The 19,849-nt window shown below is 45.5% G+C and overlaps 1 protein-coding gene across 2 annotated transcripts in view; it reads left to right on the forward strand.

Annotated features, from left to right (window-relative positions):
- SPRYD3 (SPRY domain containing 3) overlaps positions 1-14,708 on the forward strand; it is a 450,311-nt gene extending 435,603 nt beyond the window's left edge. For both annotated transcript variants that reach the window (XM_069653343.1, XM_069653344.1), the window contains exon 11: positions 12,989-14,708. In XM_069653343.1, the coding sequence (XP_069509444.1) occupies positions 12,989-13,123 (135 nt within the window). In that variant the 3' untranslated portion in view covers positions 13,124-14,708. The remainder of the gene's footprint in view (positions 1-12,988) is intronic.
- Positions 14,709-19,849: the final 5,141 nt, after the last annotated feature.

Raw genomic sequence — 19,849 nt, forward strand, 5'->3', positions numbered from 1 at the left:
TGGACATGCCTGGCATTCTTTGACGGAATGCCCTTGGTCGAATCACCTTTTGATTTCTTCTTGAACTTGAAGGAAAATTGCCCTGCAACGTTAATGTTTAAGTTGATAATAATTGGTGCCAGTCCATACAGGATGAGTTTGGATGAAAACTCTGTCAGCAAGAATCCATCAAGAACCACTTGGTATTAGAGATGTCTCCCTTAGCAACACCTGAGTGGTTTTTGGATCAAGAGATACCTGCACAGGATCAGTCAAAATTCGGTATTCAGTCTTTATAATGAAAGTTTTATGTAGACATGCACATAGACCGACCAAAACTTTTACGACAAAACATAACGAATATGTATGTGGGGGTGGGGTAAAGGGTTAAATCTTGAGGGGAAATGGTTGGGGTGGGATTTTAGGTGTGGGAACCGGGGGTTTAAGGGGTTTTCAAATTATGTTTTTCATTGTAACATTTTCGGAAAAAGTGCATTCTCCATAAAATGTGTCGTTATAAAGCCATGTAACCTCTAAATTTGCGTTTTAGCAAGTAACTGGCATAGTTCAACATAGTAAAAAACATGAAACCCACTACCTGTCAAGGAGCTGTCTGCCCTGCTCACCTTCTCAAGAATTTCCTGGATTCATTAGTACTGTGTTTCACAAAAGTTATCAACACTTCCTTTGCAAAAGCCCAAGTAGCTGGATGCCTAAAAGAGGCCTGGATCAAATCCACTTCTTAAGAAAGACAATCTGGACTCTGTCGTCCGGGCACATTATTAGCCCATCACAAACATGCCATTCCTTCTAAAAAATGTTTTATTGCCAACTGTACAAGTTTATTGAAGACCATAATGCGCTAGGTATTAGACAATCCGGTTTCCATACTAAACACGGCACCAAAACTGCATTATTGGATTTGAAATCAAATATTGGCAATATTATTGACAAAGGCCATATTGCTTTATTGATGCTCCTAGACTTATCTACTACGTTTGATTTCTTGGATCATGCCTTGATTGTGGAAAGGCTGATTAAAAAGGTGCTCTAAGGAAGCTGCCTTATCAATTGACCATTTGGACATCTTTGCACTGTTTTTATGCAGATTTGTCAACGCCTCATTTAGGTACAGTACTGTCCCACGGGCTATTAAAGCAGTGGCAGTCACACCCCTACTAAAAAAGGCAGGCTTGGATCCCAAGGAAAGCGCAAACTTTCAGCCTATCACGAATACCCTATTCTTTCTGAAGTTGGTTGATAAGGTGGCTACAACCCACCTTCAACTCCACATTGAAAACACTGGTCGGTTACACGAAAGACCATCAGGATTCCGCCGTTTTCATGGCACAGAGAGTGCCTTGGTGGACCTTCAGACCCACATGTTGACATTAATGGAGAAAAGTAGACCTGGCCTGTTAATACTATTGGACCTCAGCGCTGCTTTTGATCTACTAGACCATGAGATACTATTGAAGCGGCTGCAAGACATGGGTGGACTTGCCAGCGAGACGATAAATTGGGTCAGATCCTTTTTGGAGGGTAGAAGATCTAGGGTATATTGGGGAGACTCGTCCTCCGAGGTGAAGACTATTATGTGTGGCGTCCCTCAGGGAGCATGCCTGTCCCCTTTGTTCTTTAACATTTACATAGTACCTCTATGCAGAGAACTGGAAAGACTGGGCTTTTTCTTCGCGAATTACACCGAAGACTTCCAGTTGTCAATGGAGTTATCAGGAGACTATCCGGAAGATCAGTACAAACTAAATGTTTACTGAGTCATAAAAAATTGGATGACCATAAATTGGCTGTGCCTAAATGCTGATAAAAGGGAACTCATGATATATGGGTCCAAGAAGTCTAGAGAGACCTTAGCTTCTACCTTTTCCAGCTTCCTGGTGGAGGACAATCATATAGATGTGGTCGATAAGGTAAAGACCCTGGGTGCATACCTGGAGGCTTCCTTGGACGCAGGGGCTCAAGTGGATGCCATCGAAAAGAACACTCAATATTACTTGAGAGTATTGAGACAGGTGGCTCCTTTAATCTCCAAAAATAACCGAGCCAAACTACTAAGGGCCATTATTCTTCCACGCTTGGATTACTGCAATGCCCTGTTGGGGGGTGCCAGCAGGGAAGATATTTTCAGATTGCAAAAAATCCAGAATGTATCCGTTCGTATTGTTTACGGTATGAAACATTATGAACCAACTACCTCTACTAGAAAGAAGTTGCACTGGCTGCCTATATCAGCCAGGATCTCCTTTAAAATACTGACTTTGTCATAAATGCATCTATGGGGCAGCTCCCAGTTATCTAAAGGAAAGGGTCACTATATATCAGCCCACCAAAAATCTTCTATCGACTTCTGCCCAGTTCTTACAAGTGGCAAGGACTAAGAGAGCACGTGGAAATGGATGCTCTTTCCCAGTGCTTATGTCAAATGCATAAAATAATCTACCTCTGGTGCTGAGAGAAGAGACCAATCATTTGGCTTTTAGAAAGCCCTTGAAAACGATACCGTTCACTTAATCTTCGGCCATCCCCACTGTCCTCTTTCTGCTTGTGAGGTAGTGCCTAGATGCCTTAGGGCTTTGGTGCTATAGAAATGTTATAACATAACAACATAACATAACATTGAACCCTTTTGAGGACCACGGCTGGCGAGGGTGGCTAAGGAAACTTATCATCCTAGACCTATCCCTCTTGTGTGCCGTCCCCCAGGGCTCCTGCCTATCCCCTCTCTTTTTGAAAATGTACTAAAAATCCCTGTGTGATCTCCTGGATGGGTTAGGAGTGTCCTACACCAACTACGCAGATGACACATATATTGTTTAAATTATCTGGTAATTACTTACATGACTCTAGTGCCATTAATAAAATCTATGCTTCCATTCAGGCTTGGATGGCTTCAAGTTCTCTCACGTTGAGCTACTTATTATAGGATCAGCACCCAGATTGAAGATATTGGATTCCCTCTATACAGGGGTGGACTGTCCTATAGGGAACTGTGGGGATTTCCCGGTAGACCTCTGCATCCTGGGACTCTTTTGTGTGTTATTTCCGAATTTTCTCATAGGAAACATGTTGATCTTTCTGAAAATGTATAATATGGAGCCTCTTTGAAAATGATTTCCAGTGCTTCTTTTGCTTTGCAGTTCACCCCTGCCTGCATAGTCAATTTTCGATTGCTGGCTGCCCAATTGCAGTCGCTCAGCATGTTAAGGCACTTGGAGTTTACTTGGACTTGCAACTTTCTTTTAATAAACCGGTTGCTAGTCTTCACTCCTCTTGCTCTTACAACTTCTACGGCAGATTCGCCCTTACTTATCCGAGAAGTATAGGGCACTAATAGCTTCTGCGACTATTAAACGCAAAGCTTGACTATTGTAACAGTCTCTTGGTGGGCTCAGCACTAGTCAACTGCATGAAACTCCAAGTCATTCAGAATCGGGGCGTACGTGTGGTCTGTAGTCTGGGAATACAGGATCTCGTCACTGAATCCTGATGTAAACTTCATTGACTTCCAGTGCAACACAGGATACAGCACAAGGCCCTCACCCTTGTATGTAAATTTCATTCTGGAGATGCTTCACGCTATCTCACTAATCGCATTAAGAATGCCCCACATAGGAGGGAGAGTGCTGCGTTCTAATAATGACAATCTACTTGATCAACCACGATTTGCCCGAAAAAAGTATGGAGGGGCTTGCTTCGATGTATGGCTTCATCACTGTGGAATGCACTCCCAATCTCTTGGAAGACAAGCTCTTGTCTGTTGCAATTCAAGAAGGGCCTTAAAACCAAATTGTTCAACAAAGGAATTGGTTAATGCCCTTTTCTCTGTTTCCCTTGATTCCTTGGCCCCTCTTTTTTTGTGTTTGTTCTCTACGTGCACTTTGAGGCCTACGGGTATGTAGCGCATTAGAAAAAATGTACTGATTTAAACTAAACTATAATTTATTATCAAAAGAAGTGACTACAGATATTAGTAATACCATTGCTATGTCTATATTTAAATATAATCTTCATTTATTTTCTATAAATGTAGTTATGTAGAATAAGTAACGTGATTTTCTTTGCATATTAACCAAACTTTGAACTCTTAGATTATATAGTACACAGTGCACACAGGCATGTACTTTCTTTTGTATGCAATTTATTTTTTATAAAATAAAGTGTTAATGTAATGTTATTACAGTAAGGAGAACCGTACATTTAAATGTGAACATTGACTATTTTGATAACACTTACTATTAAACATGTTTCTACTTTTTTACCATTTTTATTTTTTTGCTACTACATTTACTTATATTAGATTTGAATCAGGTACTTCCCCCTCCAATGAAATTCAAACCATTTGTATATTTATTTATGTATGTTATTTATTGGTTATTTGTAATGTGCCTATACACAATGTGTTTCAGGGGGAAGGGGTGAACATGGATGGCAAGACAAAAAGCACTCTTACTAGGACTTGTGACATTCGGATCGTGCAAGGGCGGTAACGAGAAGTGCGGGTGGTAGGAGGGGTGGAGTGATGGTCAGGGCGGAAGGGCCTGTGGGTTAAGTGCCAGGGGAGGCCAGGTGGACAGAGCCAGGGAAAGCAGTGCAGGGGAAAGGGGTCCACAAGCTAAGTGTGAGGAGCGGGACTGGAAGGGCTCAAAGGGTGCATACCCAGCCAGGCTAGTGCAGGGTGAGGTGGCCTGGAAGGGCAAGTGCAGGATGATGGGGCGCAGGGGAGACCAAGAGCAGGGGTGGACTTGTCAAGGAGGGCCTGGTGTCTGGTAAGAATCTGAAGGAACCAGGCAGCCAGTCAAGAGGCAGAAGGGGACATTAGCAGTGGAGGGGGAGAGAGAAGGAGGAAGAAAAAAGGTGGGTCTTGAGAAGCTTCAGGAACAGAAGGAGGTCCTACTCAGGAACAGGAGGTACGGCTCTAGTCTGAGAGGGGCAGACAGGCCATTCCAGAGGGAGGCACCTGCAGAGGAGAGAGATCTAACCCCCACCTCTCTGCTTGGAAAAGCATCTGATCTACAGAGAGTTGGAACTAGAAGACCGAAGGGCTCTAGCAGGGAGGTATTTAGAGAGAGAGAGCTGGATGAAGCGTGGTCCAAGGCCCCAGAAAGCCTTGTGGATGATGCAGAGGGTCTTGGACTTGATCCTTGCAGCAACCGGGAGCGAGTGGAGAGATTTTAGGGCTGGAGAGATGCGGTCCCTGGGCTTGAGGCCAAGGATAAGTCTTGTGGTCCTATTCTGGATTAGTTGAAGGGGGCAAAGGGAGGAGTTTGGCAGATTGAGGAAGAGGCTGTCCAGCCTGGAGAGGACCAGCGCTGTGGAGGCATTCAGTTTCTGGGGGAAGGTGAGGAAAGGGAGAATGACTTTGAGGAGGTGCAGCTGAAAGTTGGCCTTCTTGGCAAGTTCTGTGATGTGACCTATAACGTTAACATATTTTCATTTTAAAGTTTATAAGCTGATAAGTACTACAAATGAATGCTCCATGGGTAATCATATCATACTTCTGTATCAGTGTATTGCTCCATATCATGTTGTTATTATTGTTAAGTGTATTAATATAAAATATGTATCAAAAGGTATTGTAAGAGGTCAACAAAAATATTCTAACTTATTTGATCAGTAATGTCACATTTGATGTAATTATTGATCTCATTGGTGATGTCATGTATGATGTAATTAATGATGTCACTAGTGATGGCATTGTGGTCATACACTGCTCAACAGGGGCCACATAGCTAAGGTGGACTTACTTGAAATGCAATTGCTGAATTTCAGGGGTTTTGTTGCTTTAAATCTGATCACCTTAACTCTTTCTTAACCAAGGTTTTTTTCAAATAAATGTAAAAGGTTTTGTTGCTATGTATTTTTAATGTTAAATCTGATCAGCTTAACTATATCTTAACTAACGTTTTGTTTTTTTCACTGAATTTAAATATATATATTTCTGAGGCTTGTGGAATCTGCTTAGATCACATGCTGTGCATAGGCCGACATCTAGTGGAAGCTGCGGAGTATTACAGTTTGTTTTTCGAAACTCGAAAATGGGCGTCGACACAGGCGTGCCAGTAATACTATCCCTAGTGTGACGTCCACTGTACCCAAGATCCCTCACGCGTCTAGAATCCTCAGATTGTTTTTTTCCGCCATACTGGTCGGAAGCATCTTGCGGAGTCCCCTGGCCTTAGCCATACTTTTGCTAATTATTGAAGTTTAAAATTATTTATTGACATCCTTCCCCACCCCAACGTCGACCCTCGACACTCGACGACAGCTGGAGAAGACATCAACCGTCGGCTGCTGCACGACGGATCTGGGCCTCGGAAGGCCGCTGGCCTCGGCCCGGGCCTTAGGCCGCTGGCCTCGGCCCTGCAAGTAGGGAGAGTGGGGGGTGGTACATACTCTTCACTCTTGGTATATAGGTACACCTTATATATTTCCTACACTTACCAGCCCCGCTGCCTCAAGGTGCGTATGGAGGGTACCCCTTTCCAATTCTGCCCCAAGTGCAACCGCAAATACCCTTGCGTCGACAGGCACGCCACGTGCAATCTCTGCTTGCCGAGGGACCACCCCGAAGCGAACTGCAGAGCGTGTAGTAGGTTTAAGCCTAAGACACTTAAGGACCGTTCGACAAAGCGTTGGGCCCACCACGCCAGGCAGGCGGCCATGGCAGCGGAGGGCGCCTTCCGCGATGGCAGCGACGCCGTACTTTCGGACGGCGAGGGCATTACGGCGTCGAAAGACTGCCGAGCGCAGGTCCCCGACCTCGGAAGGTTGTCCGGCAGGGCGGCTATGGGGAAGACCCCCGGCGACGCAAGCGCTACACACCCTACACACACTAAGCACACTAAGCCCAACCGAACCTCGACCACGTCGACTTCTCGGAAAGAGGCACAGATAGAACGGTCCGACTCGGTGTCCTCTGGGCGCTCTCGATCGAGATCGCCTCATGACGCAAGGCAATCATCCACTCTTGCCAAGAGTGCCTCGCTCCCTAGATTAACGGAAGTTCGATCGTCGGAAGACGAAGACGACTTCCACCCCCAGGCCGCGCTCCAGGAGACCGAGGCCGCAGTTAACACCAGCGAGGCCCCACGCTCAAAACAAGATACCTCTCCCGACCCTCGACGCCAGGCGTCGAAAGTCTCTGGGGCCTCCAAGGGGCAGGGAAAACATTTTTCCACGCACGGGGAGGGGGGGAAACAGCGGAAAGCACAGCCTTCCACTCCTGTAAGACCATCCTTCCACCCTAAGCAGACAGACACACATAAATCTACTGGGACATCAACATCCAGCAAGGGTCCCCTTGATAAGTCCTCTAAGTTGCCTACTAAAGTCATACCCTGTTCCAAAGAATGGTCCAGTGAAGACATAGACAGGGTCATGTCAAGGATGTCTTCCTTAGCTGATTTTTATGACAAAAACCCAGAACATTTCCTTTCGTATGACCCTCAAGGGGCCACACCCTCAGGCTCCTCTGATCCTATCCCCCTAAGTAAAAAGGCCCGGTTCGTAAGACCTGAACCCTTCGAGGTGCAGCCTTACTCTACTCCATACTCTACTCCACACCCCAGATACCAAGGACAGCCTTTCCCTGAAGGGGACCAGGAGTTTACAATTATGGAGGAACAAACCGGGACTGAATACTATGCGGATGATGAGGACCTGGAGGAGGTAGAAGATGAGCAGGAAATTTACAGAGTAGATTCCCCGGTAGAGAGCGAAGCCCCAGTTACCGACTCGCCAGTTGATAACCAGCCTCTCCTTAATGAAGTTCTCGCTCGCGCAGCAGAACATTTTCACATCGACACCCACGGTGTACAGGAGGAAAGGGACTTCGCAGAAGAGTTGGTGGGAGAGAGGAGGCCGGTCGCTCAGACCATCCCTATCCTTAAATCCATCCAACGTAGAATAGATCCATCCCTGGTGAATCCTAACCTCACCAGAGCCATCAACCCCAGAGTCGAAAAACTTTTTCGGGCAGCCCAGTCTGACCCTCTTAATATAAGAGGACATCTTAAACCAGACTCCCTAGTGGTTACCAACACTCGGAAGAGGGCTGGGACACCCTTATCGTCGTCAGAAGCTCCTCCCGACAAGGAGAGCAAAAGACTGTACGGGTTTGGCAGGAAGGTAGCCTCAACGTCCGCCTACCAAGCAAGGATCGCAAACTCCACCACCCTGTTGGCAAGTTACAACTGCCATCAATGGGAAGAGGTCGCGGCGCTCATAGCCTCTGCTCCTGAACCGTTAAAGGGCCAGTTGGCTCGGATCTCGGCAGAAGGGAGAGCCGTGTCTGGTTGCATATTAAAAGCAACTTTCGACGCCGCGGACAACGCAGGAAGATTGATAGCAGAAGGTACTGTTATCAAGAGACATGCGTGGTTACGGCAGTCGGGGTTCAAAACAGAAACCCAGGCTTCATTAATAGACAAGCCGGTGGAACCCGATCTATTGTTTGGGAAAGCGGTCGAAGACGCACTTAAGAATGCCAAGGACGAGTACGAGACTCTCAAATCCCTTGGCCAGCTTACCAACAAACCCCCTAACCAGAGGGGGAACAGTAATTTTCGTCGCCCATGCGGCCAAAATTCACAAAGAGGCAACTATGCCCAAGGACAGGGTACACAATGGGACAACAACCAGCAGTCTACCCAAAGTTACAGCAGGGGTAACAAGAGAGGTCGTGGAAGAGGCAGAGGCAGCCCCAACAAGGGAGGTGGCACGCCTCCACCAAAGCAGTGACGCTCAGTTCAGGGTCCCTTCTCACGCAACCCCAGTAGGGGGACGCATTTCCAACTTCACCCAGGCTTGGGAAGGGATCACCTCAGACAGATGGGTGCTGTCAACAGTGTCCACAGGATATTGTATAGAATTACTGCAGCGCCCCCGGAACCACCCTCCACGACAAAGAATACACTCCTTAGAACATCAGAAGATCCTTCTCGAGGAGATCGCCATTCTGCTAGAAAAGGACGCGATAGAACTCGTCCCAGGACACCAGGTAAACAAGGGTATCTATTCAACTTACTTCCTTGTGCCAAAGAAAGATTTGACAATGCGCCCAGTATTGGATTTACGGCCTGCCAACAAGTATGTCAAGCCCCAAAAATTCTGTATGACCACGCTACAAGAGGTAATCCCCCTCCTAAAAAAGGGGGATTACATGGCAACCTTGGATATGAAAGATGCTTATTTTCATATTTCCATGCTCCCAGCCCACAGAAAATACTTGCGCTTCAAGGTAGACAGTCGCCACTACCAATTCAAGGTACTGCCCTTCGGGATAGCTTCAGCACCAAGGGTATTCACCAAGGTACTGGCGGTGGCAGCTGCACACCTACGCAGGGAGGCAATCCCAGTGTACCCTTATCTGGACGACTGGCTCATAACGGGGGAAACCCCAGGAATTTGCAGGTCAAACATTCAGAGGACTATCGACCTCCTCCACGAATTAGGCTTCTCTATCAACGAGAAGAAGTCAAGTCTGGTGCCAAGCACCTCAAAACAGTTCCTAGGAGCTATCCTAGATACTCAGAAAGGGTTGACCTTCCCTTCGGAAGAGAGAATTCGGAATATACTACTGCAGATTCCACATTATCAGTCAGGTCAACAAATAACGGTACGCAAAGCAATGCGGTTACTGGGCATGATGGCGTCATGCATTTACCTGGTCCCCCACGCGCGTCTGCGCATGCGTCCCATGCAGGAATGGTTGGCGAAACAGTGGTCTCAGGCAAGTGGTCAGTGGGACGATCTAGTGGTCGTTTCCCCAACACTCGTACAGAGCTTACACTGGTGGACAAGAGAGAATCTCGCAAGGGGAAAACCCTTTTACGATCCTGAAGTACAGGCAGTGGTGACTACAGATGCATGCCTGACTGGGTGGGGAGCTCACCATCTCCACCACACAGCTCAGGGTCTCTGGTCTCACTCAGTAGCCAAGAACCACATCAACCTGCTGGAGCTTCTGGCAGTATTCCGAGCGCTTCGGGCGTTCGAGCCCCATCTGCTAAACTTGTCGGTGCAGATCCGGACGGACAGCATGACAGCCATGTTCTATCTGAACAAACAAGGAGGGACTCGTTCGCCAAATCTGTCCAAGCTTGCCCAGAAAATCTGGATATGGGCACTCAGACGGAACATCTTCCTGTCATCACAACATGTTCCAGGGGAGCTCAATTCCCTAGCGGATGCCCTAAGCAGAGACTCCCTCCCAGAAGAACACGAATGGGTCCTTCACAGAGATATCGTAGAAGATCTCTTCTCTCAGTGGGGTTTCCCCACTATAGACCTATTCGCCACAAGCGAAAACAAACAATGCCCAGGATTTGCATCCAGGTTCCCCCAGCCAGACTCCCAAGGGAACGCCCTGTGGATGAACTGGTCAGGGAGGTTTGCGTACGCTTTTCCACCAACTCCTCTCATCAGGAAGGTGGTGTACAAGATGAACAAGGAATCGATGACGCTCATCCTAGTTGCTCCCATGTGGGCGAGACAACCATGGTTTCCACACCTACGCAGGATGGCGGTGTGCGAGCCCATCAGACTCCCAGCCTGGTACAACCTACTGTCCCAGCAACAAGGTCAAACAGTGCACCAGGAACCCAACTCAATGAACCTGGCAGCATGGCTCCTGAGGTCATAGAGTTTGGGCATCTCAATTTACCACAGAGGTGTATGGACATCCTAAAAGAATCCAGGAAACCAAACACAAGGCACTGTTACTTTGACAAGTGGAAGAGATTCGTTATTTGGTGCCAGAATAAACAAATCAACCCAGTTGATTGCACTCCTTCCAACGTTGTAACATACATGCTCCACCTGCTGGACGCAGGTTTGGTTTTTAACTCTCTGAAAGTACACCTGGCAGCCCTCTCGGCTTACACCACATCCCATAACAAGGTATCGTGGTTGAAAGTACCAGTAGTTAAAGCCTTCATGGAAGGAGTAAAGAGACTTCACCCTCCTATTTCGAACCCACCGCCAGGATGGGACCTCAATGTGGTGCTAGCTAAGCTCATGGGCCCCCCTTTCGAACCCATGCATAAAAGTAGTCTCAAACACCTGACTTATAAAACGGCCTTCTTAGTAGCCATTACCTCTATAAGAAGGGTCAGTGAAATTCAGGCTCTGTCAGTGCAGGATCCTTTCTTTACTATCCACAAAGACAAACTGGTTTTACGCACACACCCTAGGTTCTCACCTAAATTTATATCTAAATTCCATGTAAACCAGTCCATCGAGCTTCCGGCTTTCTTCCAAAACCCGCAAAGCTCGGCTGAGGTGAAACTACACACCCTAGATGTGCGTAGGGCGGTCCTCTACTATGTAAACAAAACCAGACCGCTAAGGAAAACAGATCAACTGTTTGTCTCCGTAGCTACAGGCAGAGAGGGAGATCGCGTCTCTAAAGGCGCTATCTCGAAGTGGATTATCAACTGTATACAGCTGTGTTACTCTCTTTCTGAAAAAACTCTGCCTTTTACGCCAAGAGCCCACTCTACTAGAGGCATTGGGGCCACTCTGGCTTTCATTGCAAATGTTCCCCTCAACACCATTTGCAAAGCAGCTACTTGGAGCTCTATTCACACTTTTACTCAGCATTACTGCATTGACACTCATTCCAAGACAGATACACAAGTGGGACAAGCGGTTCTGAGACACCTGTTTGCTCATGACTCTTCTCACATCCCACCTCCTTCTTCTGGTACTGCTCGCTAATCTATGCACAGCATGTGATCTAAGCAGATTCCACAAGCCTCAGAAGGGATACATTACTCACCGCAATCGTATTTCTGATGCTTGTATCTGCTTAGATTCACATGCGACCCACCCTTCCTCCCCTCCGAGAGAAGGCGCATGATTGCTGGTAGTCTTACCTTTCTGTCTATCTGCTTGGATTATCAGTACTCACGCTACTCCTCATGCTTCCTCATGTCAGAAAAAACACAATCTGAGGATCCTAGACGCGTGAGGGATCTTGGGTACAGTGGACGTCACACTAGGGATAGTATTACTGGCTAGCCTGTGTCGACGCCCATTTTCGAGTTTCGAAAAACAAACTGTAATACTCTGCAGCTTCCACTAGATGTCGGCCTATGCACAGCATGTGAATCTAAGCAGATACAAGCATCAGAAATACGATTACGGTGAGTAATGTATCCCATATATATTTTTTTGTTTTAGATATTATGCATGCAAAGTTTCATATTCAGGAATCTGTGTACCTACGTACACTAATTTATAAATGCTATGTAAAACATAAATGTTTACCAAGTTGTCTTTCAGGAATTATTTGCCTTTTATCCTGGACACAAAACCTGATTAGCATATTAAGGGTATGGTTGATTGTCAGATTTTCCTCTTGTTGTTACCTTTATATCCTCCTGTTCACGGTTTGTAGAGTAGGTAACATTTCTGGAGCACTCAAGGTGGTTGGGCTTGCTTATGGTGTATCAGGACTACAATATGGAATTACTTAGTGAGTTTTCTTCTCACCTGTTCAGAGGGCTTTTATTTTTAAAGTATTACATGAATAGCATTTTCTTGGGAGCACGACAACGTTTTTGACTGGTATGCGGCCCCACAGCTGATGTCCAATGAATTTACAAAATCTTTATCAGATGCTTGAAATTCAAGACACTTCGGCTGTGGTTTCAGGATGTGTGAACGCTTCTCGATAATGCCTCCTATTAACAGTGGTGGGTCTGAAGGAGTTGACTACAACTCCAGTTCCCTTCCTGGACTAGTATTAGCTGTGACACTTCTGATCACCTTCATAGATGTTTGTGATCCACTTTTCCTTATAGCAGTTTATGTAAGGATGCACTAAAATTGCATTATCTCAAATCAGCATTGTTTCTTGTAGGTGTTATGGAAGCAACAGCTGTCTGCTTATCTTCCCTCTGTCGGGATCTAGAGTATCTGTCTATTTAAACGAGGAGCCAATATATTTTCGGGTATCTCACTGTGTTTGCCTTTTTTGCCTTAGGTCTTTTTCACGAGAAACGGGAAGATTATTGGGAAGAAGGATGCAGTGGTGCCAGCAGGGGGATTCTACCCTACCATTGGAATGTTGAGCAGTGGGGAGAAGGTGAAAGTGGATCTCCACCCTCTGAGCGGTTAAACAGAGCCAAATTGCATGCAGCCATTGTCCTAGTTTCTGTGTTTGTATGGTCACTTCATTCCCCTCTTCCCGGGACTATGGCGCCTCATGGACCACTGAAGCTGTATGCCTTGACGGAGCATTCCTGCTGCTTCAGGTCTTGTGGTTTGCACATCTTGGCAGATAAAAGATCCTTCAAGGCCAATCTGCGCCCCCTTTGTGTCAGGCTGTCCAGGCTTCAAGGTGATGCTTATCCAGGATGGCATTGGCACCCCTTTCATTTGTGTACTCTTCCTTCATGTCCTTTGCCTTGGCTGGCTAGTGATCCTGCTGGTCTGGCTCAGTGTTGGCAAAAGCAGGATGCAGAAGAGATTGGAAGATGCCAACTTTGTTCTCTGTTCTTGACACTTCTTGCAGCTGCCATCTTTTAAAAGCAACTGTTACATAGGATTTAAGCGGCGTCTGGAGGCTCTGAAACTTCTCACATTCATGATGAGATTCCTATAGACTTTATCAGCAACACTGACCACAGGAAATATTGGAATAACTGCATGTATTGAATGATTAATGTCATGTGTTTACTTTGGGGAGTTGAGGGAGGATTCCATTGATCCAATGGTAATGTCTGCCTTTTGAAGAGCTGATGGGGAAAGGAAGAAAACAAACTATCAATTAAGTAATTTGTCCGTTTCTTTTCCACCTACCCCGAACTCTGTGCCTCCACATCTTCAGAAAAGACATAGGATTCTGGATTGCCAACCACATCCCCATATCCATGGAAGCAGATATAGGCATCCTTCCTCACCAACACAAACCTGCTCCGCTTGCTGCATTGAACATGACAAATTCTCTGTTGCTGTTCACTACTTTCTAGATGGAGCGGGAACTCCCCATGCCTTGTATGGCATTCGACAACACTGAGAGCACTTTGCAAGTTGAATTTAGAGTTGATGTAAGGAGCGAACGTATAGAATCACATATCAGAATTTGCTAAGATATTTCTCGATCCACAATCAGAAGGTACCGAAACACACTGGTAGCCCTTGAACCTACATTCTAAGAGCTTGGAAGTTTGCTTCGCTCTTACCACCTGGTCACAGCTTGTGATTATTGTTTGGACCCATGTCAGTCACCACACTTCCTACAGGGTGCGTATCATACTTAACAGGATATTTGTGGTGGGTAGCAAGTGGAATCTTCTGGCCTGCTGTCAATACCCTCTCCTGGACACTACCCATGCCTATCTATCTCCTTGAGAAATTCTGTGGAGCAGGTTAGCTAAAGGGTGAACATAATGGGCCAATTTTATAAGCCAACATCCCTCGGAGTCTATCTGCATTTTGCCTGGGGACAATTATTGTTTTATATTGCAAAACCTAGATGACCAATAAGCAGGTGTCCTACCTTTTAAGGGCAAAGAATGAACACTTTAGAAACACCAAATCCTTTCCGTACAACTTTCCCTTGCATCAGTCACTGTTCCTAGTAACAATGTGCACTATCATGAATATATATATATATAAATATATATAAGAATAAAACTGTATGTACATAATTTGGAGATGTTTATACACATTCAATAAATAAGATGTCCCTATTTAACAAATTATGGTGTTTGTCTATTTTTCTCTTGCTAGCACTACATTGTGAGACCCGCTGTTACCATACAGGCACACTTTGTTACCAAGGAGTCAATCAGTTACTCAGTGGCTTGAATTTGTTTAGAGTGGATCATGTAGGTGGTAGGCACTGATGCAACTCACTGTTGACTTAAATGAGAATTGTTTGTATATACCTAATAACGTATGCAGAGCATGGTACCTCTGTTCTAAACAGTTCTTCTAATTGAATGCAAGGCAGGGATCAGTTGTACCACTTCTATAATAGTTTGCAAATGTGTTTTTACAAAGAGATTCTGAAATACTGCTAATGAAAGGTGCAAATGTTGAACTGTATTTGCCATCATTTGTTTTAGTTTAGCTTGAAATAATAATCAACAGTAGTCACCAAAGCAGATGAAACCTATTGCCATTAAAATGATTACTTACGTATTTGTTTAGTTAGAACTAATTCCTTAGGCACCACGTGTTACATTAGGCCAGCAGGAGATTAAACTGTTATGGATGTAGAAAAGAGGTGAGATAATATGCTTACATGGTACTTCTGTGAGCTGCACGGACTCGAAAATTATGTCTGTTATAGGTTAAATCAAATACTACCAACTATGTGATAAAGCATTTAGTCTCTACTTCCTTATTGAGCTGTAATCTGTCTACTTGTTGGGTGTATCATTTTCGTCCTGCATCTCTCTTATTTGTTTGAGTATTCGTACTTAGTATACATGCAGTATTATTTGGATATGCCCACTACCCCACTCCATGCTTTAGGCAAATGCTGAACAGTGGTCAAAAGATTCTGCCAGCCGGGCGCACAGTCTACTTCTTCCACTGAGAAAGATGGTCAGTGTCTTGCTGCATCTTGCGGTTTTTCACACTTAATCCTATATTTCATCGGCTTTCCTCTGTGTTATCTATGGGATGTCAACTGTGGAAACTGGATGGAAGCGCAGCTTGAGGCACAGCAGCTACGATTTTCAAAAACAGTGCTGCACACGATGATCTGAGTGTAGGCTCTCTGGCCCAACCACCAGTAATTTTCTCCACGTGGAGCGGACTGGAGCTCCATGCAATGGGTGTGCCTCATCGCGCTTCAACTAATTTTATTATTTCATATTGTTCTTACTGCCCCATTCTCTTTCCTCCATACTTATTGGGATATCATCTGTGGAATGGAAAGGGGCCGGAGCATAAAGCACAGCAGCACAATTTTAAAAAGAAGGTGTGTAATGTGTGCGCAACTGCAGACACACACCCACTGGTGACCTCTCTTGTGCATGCCCACAGCTCCTCCTGTTAGCCCTTTCCTTTTCTCCACTTGGACACAACTGGAGCTCTGCAAGGCACGGTGCTTCCACGTACCTTTGTTTCTTTTGGAACCTCTGACTCCGATTCCACTGGCCTGTAAATTTAAGCAATGCACATCATGGACTTTTTTCACCCTCTGATCTGCATTTCGCATGCCTAATGAGCCTCTGGCCAGATCACAACTAGAATTTCTCCTTCTTTTGGCATGCGTTCTCTGACTTTAGGGGTATGAGGATGTTTTCTAGTAGATTCCTCTTACTTCCCTCGCCTGTTGCCTCATTCCTCATTGGTAATCTTGATTGTAGGGCTTCTTCAGGTATTTCCATAGGTTTGCAGGCGATTACCGTAGCTCACCCTGAGGCTCTATCTTGGCCGAAGCTTGCAAAGTTGGATGCATGTTCTGCCTTGCCCCCTATGAGGTGCCGCGTCGACAGTGCTTTACTGGAAGGGATCCTACCCGTTGCTATCGACCTAGAGTTCATGCACAGTCCTCTCAGAACCCTTCAGGGATACACAAACCTGATTCTTTCGTGTCTTCACAGGAAGCACTGTCGCATCAACTCCAGCCATTTTCTGCTATGCACTGTTCCCACAGCTGAATCCACATTAGGAGTATTGCGGAGAGGGGACTAGGGGAAGGTCCACTTACCATATCCAAAGAAAGCAAGCCGATTTAGAACCCTTGGTGACCTTAGGTAGAGCAGTTAGTCCCCATGCCCTGAGCTGTTTGGATCAGCCGAGCATGTTCCCTCACACTTGGGCTCAGAACATTTCTTATTGATGTCTTGTTTGATGCTAGCATTAACTCTCAAAATGTAGTGTGTTAGGGCAGATTGTGGGTTTTCAATCTTCGATAGAGCATCTCTACACCCCAGAGTACACTGGTTGGCACCCTTTTCAAGGGTTTTACCGTGCCCTAGTCTGCAGTCCTTCCTCTACCATCTCCAGGTGTCATCTCATTCCTGCACAATGCCTTCAAATCCAGTCTTCACCCAGGTTTTGCCATCAGGCCGTATTCCTCTACTGGAACAAGAGGCCAGAAGAACCCCCTGATGACCTGCTTCCATTCCAATGAGAACTTTCTACAAGGAGACTGTGTAGCATGTTCTTCCTTCCCTGTCAACGACCCCAGTGGTGCCTCTACAGTGCCTGTCTGGGCTTTTAATCTGGTTGTTCATGTCACTGGATCACCTATGTTAATTAATTTTGTTTATTTGATTACAAAGCTTATTTAGCATTTTTATCCAAAACTCTACATAGAGATGCAGACAAGTACAATCAAAGTGAAATTTGACAGAATAAGCCATCAAAATAAACTAATGGTGAAAGAGTTTCTCTGTCCGTTTGCCGACGTTCATTTTTAATTAAAAAATGACATCGAAAAAACTCATCAAATGTATTTTTTATATTTGGGGGATTCCCTCCCAAAGCCACCTTCCCTATATTTTTAACCCTACCCTTTTTATCCCCTTACCTCCCTCCCCCTCTATATTTCGATGACATTCTTCAATGGCATTGTTTCTGTAAAAATACCATCAAAACAACTCCTGTCTGCCAAACAGCGGTATGCAGTGTAAGAGATTCAGACATTTTAAGTAGAGACAGACTGTAGCAGACAAATATTTTGATGTTTCTTGAAGAGGTGAAGTTTCGGGCAGGAGCGAATATTCAAGGGAAGACCATTTCAGGGTTTAGGAGCTAGACATTGAAAAGATCAGAATTGGAAGGGTGTATACAGAGAACGAAGCACATATGGAAAGAAATGAGAAGCAGAACAAAGGCTTTGAGATGGATGATACAAAGAAATCAGTGACCAGAAATGACGGGGGAGCCAGCGCATGCATACGCTTCAAGACCAGGCATGCAAACTGAAATTAGGATTGTTGTTTCACTGGGAAGCCAGTAAAGACAAGACAAGAGATGTTGGAGACCAGAGGAAGACAAAGTGCTTACTGCAGATTGTTGGATTGAATGTAACGGAAGGATATCTTAATTGGCTAAGCCGGCATGTAAGGAACAGCAACAGCAATCGTTGATGTGAAAGATCAATAGTTTGCAAGAGTATCTTAGTAGAGGCAACAGTCAAGAGATGTCCGATTTTCCTAATGTTAAAAAGATTAAATTGACAAGATCATAGAATGTGGCAATTTGAGGTTGAAGGGAAAGGGAAGAATCAAAGGTAAACCCAATATTACACGCTTGATGACAGACATGAACCTGAAGAGGAAGAAAATAAATGGACATTGTTGTATCCTATGGGTTAGAGCCGTGTGCGGATGCGGCAGGCTCCTTAGTGGAAGGCGACAGCTTGCATCTGGGCTTGCGCGTGTGCTGTAATGTGTGAGGTGTGTGCGTGAGTGTGCTGGAATGCGGGAGGTGTGTGCGTGAGTGGTTGGGGACAGTTGGGGGACTTTGCCCGCCAGGTGGGGTTGTATCGTGCTCTTCTCTCTTACTTGTGGCTCGATGTACACCGCAGGCTGCAATAAAGACGCATAGAACCTACCTGTCGTTCTTGTTATTGCTGAGGAGCCTTAATTGCCACACTGGCGACGAGGATGAGGTGAGGAGCCATTCCTGAAAGAGTCTCACGCTAAACTGTTTATAATTGCTCAGTTCCAGGCGCCGCAAATTCTTTTTCACAAAAGCGGAACAGCACCACGCTCAACCAACAGGGAGCACAGGCCACGGTAAACCGAGGACTACGGTTCCCAAACATGAAATGCCCCCTCATCAACGTGGCAAAGAGGAACGTCGGCACGGCTCCGCGCTCAAACACAACCCAGGCACAGGCCTCGTAGCAGGATAAGCAATGGTCCTTTACGGTCCAACATAAACACAAAGTCGGCAACAATCTCTGGTGCTGTACCCGGGGGTACATTTAAGTCCTATTAGGATTAAGACAAAGGAACCGGGATGCCATCCATGGTTTGACAGCAGAAAGGTAAAAGGTTTCTAATTAATAGTCATCGAAAGAGGAGCAAGAACAAAAATATGCCTGTCGTCGGCATACAAGCGCACCTGAAACCCATAGTAAAGAATCAAAGTAGTCAATGGTTATGTGTAAAAGGAGAAAAGGAGAGGACCAACAACAGATCGCTGGGTGTCTATCGGTCAAGGGTGTGACTGAGAGATAGGCCCCTTCCAGGATACAGTAAAAGAATGGTCAGATAAATAACAAAGAAATCACTGGAGAACAGTGTTGCAGAACTTTATGGAGGCAAGTGTGGCAAGAAGAGTAGGATAGGCCACGGTACCAAAAGCTGTGCAAAGGTTGAGTAAGACATGCATAGATGACTGTTTAAGATTGTGGGCTTGAAGAATAGAGTTTAGAACAGAAAGAAGAGTGTTTTCCGTGGAGAAAACAGGGCGGACGTGTGACGGCATCATGAAACAAGACTCAGACAGACTTAAAGTTCAAACAAAAGAGATTTATTAACTTGAATGTCAGGATGGCTGAAGGCCTAACTTGTCCTATGCTAAGGTGGGATTCCCATACCTTAATGAAACTGAGGAAAGTCTGAGTCAAAGAGTTCAACTTAATAGTCAGTATGTGTCCAAAACCTATTCTTGCCCTCACAACTAGAACAAACACATGTGTAGGGATGTCAAAGTCAAAAGAAACAGTGTTCAACTCAGTGTTCTGAGCTTCGTCCACCGCACAGCTTTCTCTCAGCTCCCCTTCACCAAGCATAAGACGTTCCATGGAAAAGACTCTTAAAGTGTACCTTACTCCAGCTTGGGGCCTGGCATGGATGCACATGCTCATGAATATTCCTTGTCGTCAGACCAGCAATCCTCTGTAAAATAAAAAACCCTTTCATTT

This window comes from Ambystoma mexicanum, chromosome 3q (assembly GCF_040938575.1).
Source record: "Ambystoma mexicanum isolate Mex_15411 chromosome 3q, UKY_AmexF1_1, whole genome shotgun sequence".
Lineage (NCBI taxonomy): Eukaryota > Metazoa > Chordata > Amphibia > Caudata > Ambystomatidae > Ambystoma > Ambystoma mexicanum.